At 39.0% G+C, this 2,500-nt stretch overlaps 1 protein-coding gene across 5 annotated transcripts in view; it reads right to left on the bottom strand.

Annotated features, from left to right (window-relative positions):
• Positions 1-2,500, bottom strand: part of fig4a (FIG4 phosphoinositide 5-phosphatase a) — a 46,068-nt gene that overhangs the window by 30,385 nt on the left and 13,183 nt on the right. For all 5 annotated transcript variants that reach the window (XM_060883395.1, XM_060883399.1, XM_060883396.1 and 2 more), the window contains exon 11: positions 47-144. In XM_060883395.1, coding sequence (XP_060739378.1) covers positions 47-144 — 98 coding nt within the window. The remainder of the gene's footprint in view (positions 1-46; positions 145-2,500) is intronic.

Raw genomic sequence — 2,500 nt, 5'->3', positions numbered from 1 at the left:
ATTTGAAATAAACTGAAAAACGGATCGATTCAGAATGTTTACACACCTTAACGAGGTTGAGGATAATGATCGGAGAACCGAAGCGCTGCAGCATCTGATCAAAGTGAAGAGCCGCAACCTGGGCGTATGGGTCGGCCTGGTCCACTGCAAGAGATGCATCGAAACACGTTATGGGAAAACGGATGACAGACAAACGTCATACAAATACAGTTTTACCATTTCACCATGGACCAATCGAATACCATATGGCTTAAGATTACATGAGAACATGCTTCCTGTTGAAGAAGAAAGGCAGGACTAAGATCACAGGGTTTCTGATAGAGTTCTCCAAGCATCTTTACAGAAGTATAGAAGCAGAATAAAAAAAATAAGTTACTATTTATCTCTAACATTTATCCCTAATGATCAAGCCTGAGGAGACGGTGGTGAGGAAAAACTCCCTGAGATGATATGAGGAAGAAACCTTGAGAGGAACCAGACTCAGAAGTGAACCTCATCCTCATTTGGGTGACACTGGACAGGAAATAATGACAATGTAAATAATGTCCTTTTCTACAACAGTTTATAGTCGAGTAGAATTGTGTAACCAAGAGCTCCCGAGGAACAAACAGATCAGAGTCGTTTCTGACTTCCTTACAGACTTAACACTAATTCATTCCTGATGAAGTCTTCAAATGTTCACTGATGAAGACCCGAGAACGACGTGTCTCCAAGTGGTCCTATACACAGTAATCCCATGGTTCACGGGCTGTCCAGGCAAATTAATACAGAAGCTTCACTAAACAGGATTTTTCAAAATGATCTCCTAATTGTTCTCGAGCACTTGGGCAATCATTAGTCTTTAAAAGGATGAATAATAATTTATAAATAATTCCTTTTTCCACAGTGAATAAACCGATATGAATATTGAATATTTGTGAATATTTTGTGTTCGTTTTTGCAATTTTTCAAAATGGCCGCAGAGTTGCGCCGAGACTCGGTTGCGCCGAGACTAAGGGATGCACTTATTTCCAGGGATTTCAGAACAACGTAACAGATATTGCGCCATCGGGTAGGCGTGTCCTATTTGATAATCTAACCCTAACCGTAGTTTTTGGTTGTTTATTTGTTTTCAAAAACAGCTTAACTATAACATAATAGAAATAATAGCATAATAGAAATTTTAAAAAAAAATCTACCTGTATGACAGTTTTGTCCCTCATTATCCATCGCAGGTATGCTTTTTTTTTTTTTTTTTTGAAAGAGGCCGTTTTCCAAGACCTCCAAAAACACGCCCACTTTACATTGTGGTAACGAAACCCCTGGAATTTAGCAAATGCCGAGACTTATAGCTCTCAATAATTAATAAAATAATTATATGGACCAAATAATCCCTCCAGAGATGTGCACAAACCTGGCGATCGACTACAAGAAACATCGGACCTCTGCGGTTGCCAACAAGGGTTTTTCCACCAAGTACAAAATCTTCACCAAGATTAAATCACGTTTTACTTGAGGATCAAATACTTATTTTACTCGTTTAAATACAAAATTCCTTTATAATCCTTTTTTTAATGCTTTTTTCTGGATTTTTTTGTAAAATAAAAATGATGGACCACAAAGCTTAAAAAAAAAAAAAATAAAAAAATCTCCAAGTAGCGTCGTAAATTGTGAAAAAAGACGCAAAATCGAGCATTTTTTGCTAGCACCAATCTCAAAAATTCTGGATTTGTTTTGTTCAAAATTGTGTATTTCTTGCTCTCCTTATCATTAAAAAAAAAAAAAAAAAAAAAAAAAAAGGTTTTTTTTTTTTCCCCCCTCTGCCTTCCGGTAAAGATCATGTTGGGCCACAAGTTGACCAACAACAACAAATAATAGCATAAAAGATTATTTCTTAAAAGAGTTCCTTCTTCACAAAACGTATCGTACGTCCTCGTTTGACATTGTTCTCTTTTATATTCACCACCGACGGCCTATAATGAGAGCCGAGCGGAAAGAAAGGAAGCGTGGATTATCGGCAAGGGCGGGCGCGGTATTAGAGGCCTTTTCTTCCGTCACCTGAGGTAAGCAAGCGCTGGGAGGCGAGCAGCGAGTGTGCTGGGTTCGGGGACATGCTGTGTGCTGCTGTGTAAATGCATACAAAATGTCACTGTGCTCAGGAGGGAAGATGGAAATGGGGAGGAAAGAAGGATAAGAGGATTACTGTCACCAAATCTCAACACCTGTAACACACACACACACACACACACACGCCTGCACACAACACACTTACAGCACACAACCAATAAAAAGCCAGAGAAGGAAAATTCTAGTGAGGCAGAAAGAGGTAATAACTGCCCTGTCAAGCCGTTCCTACCCCAAAAGGTTGATGAGGTGAGTATGAGGCAGCGTGATTTCTGGGCAAGACAATATGTTCGTCTGAACATCCATAATATCGTATTATACTCTATAAAGTAGCCCCCTGTATGTCTGGATTCTCAGTGTTTATAAAACTAATGCTGTCTCTGAGATTCTGCAGTAC

This window comes from Tachysurus vachellii, chromosome 12, assembly GCF_030014155.1.
Source record: "Tachysurus vachellii isolate PV-2020 chromosome 12, HZAU_Pvac_v1, whole genome shotgun sequence".
NCBI lineage: Eukaryota > Metazoa > Chordata > Actinopteri > Siluriformes > Bagridae > Tachysurus > Tachysurus vachellii.
This window is presented reverse-complemented; position numbering and strand designations above follow the sequence as displayed.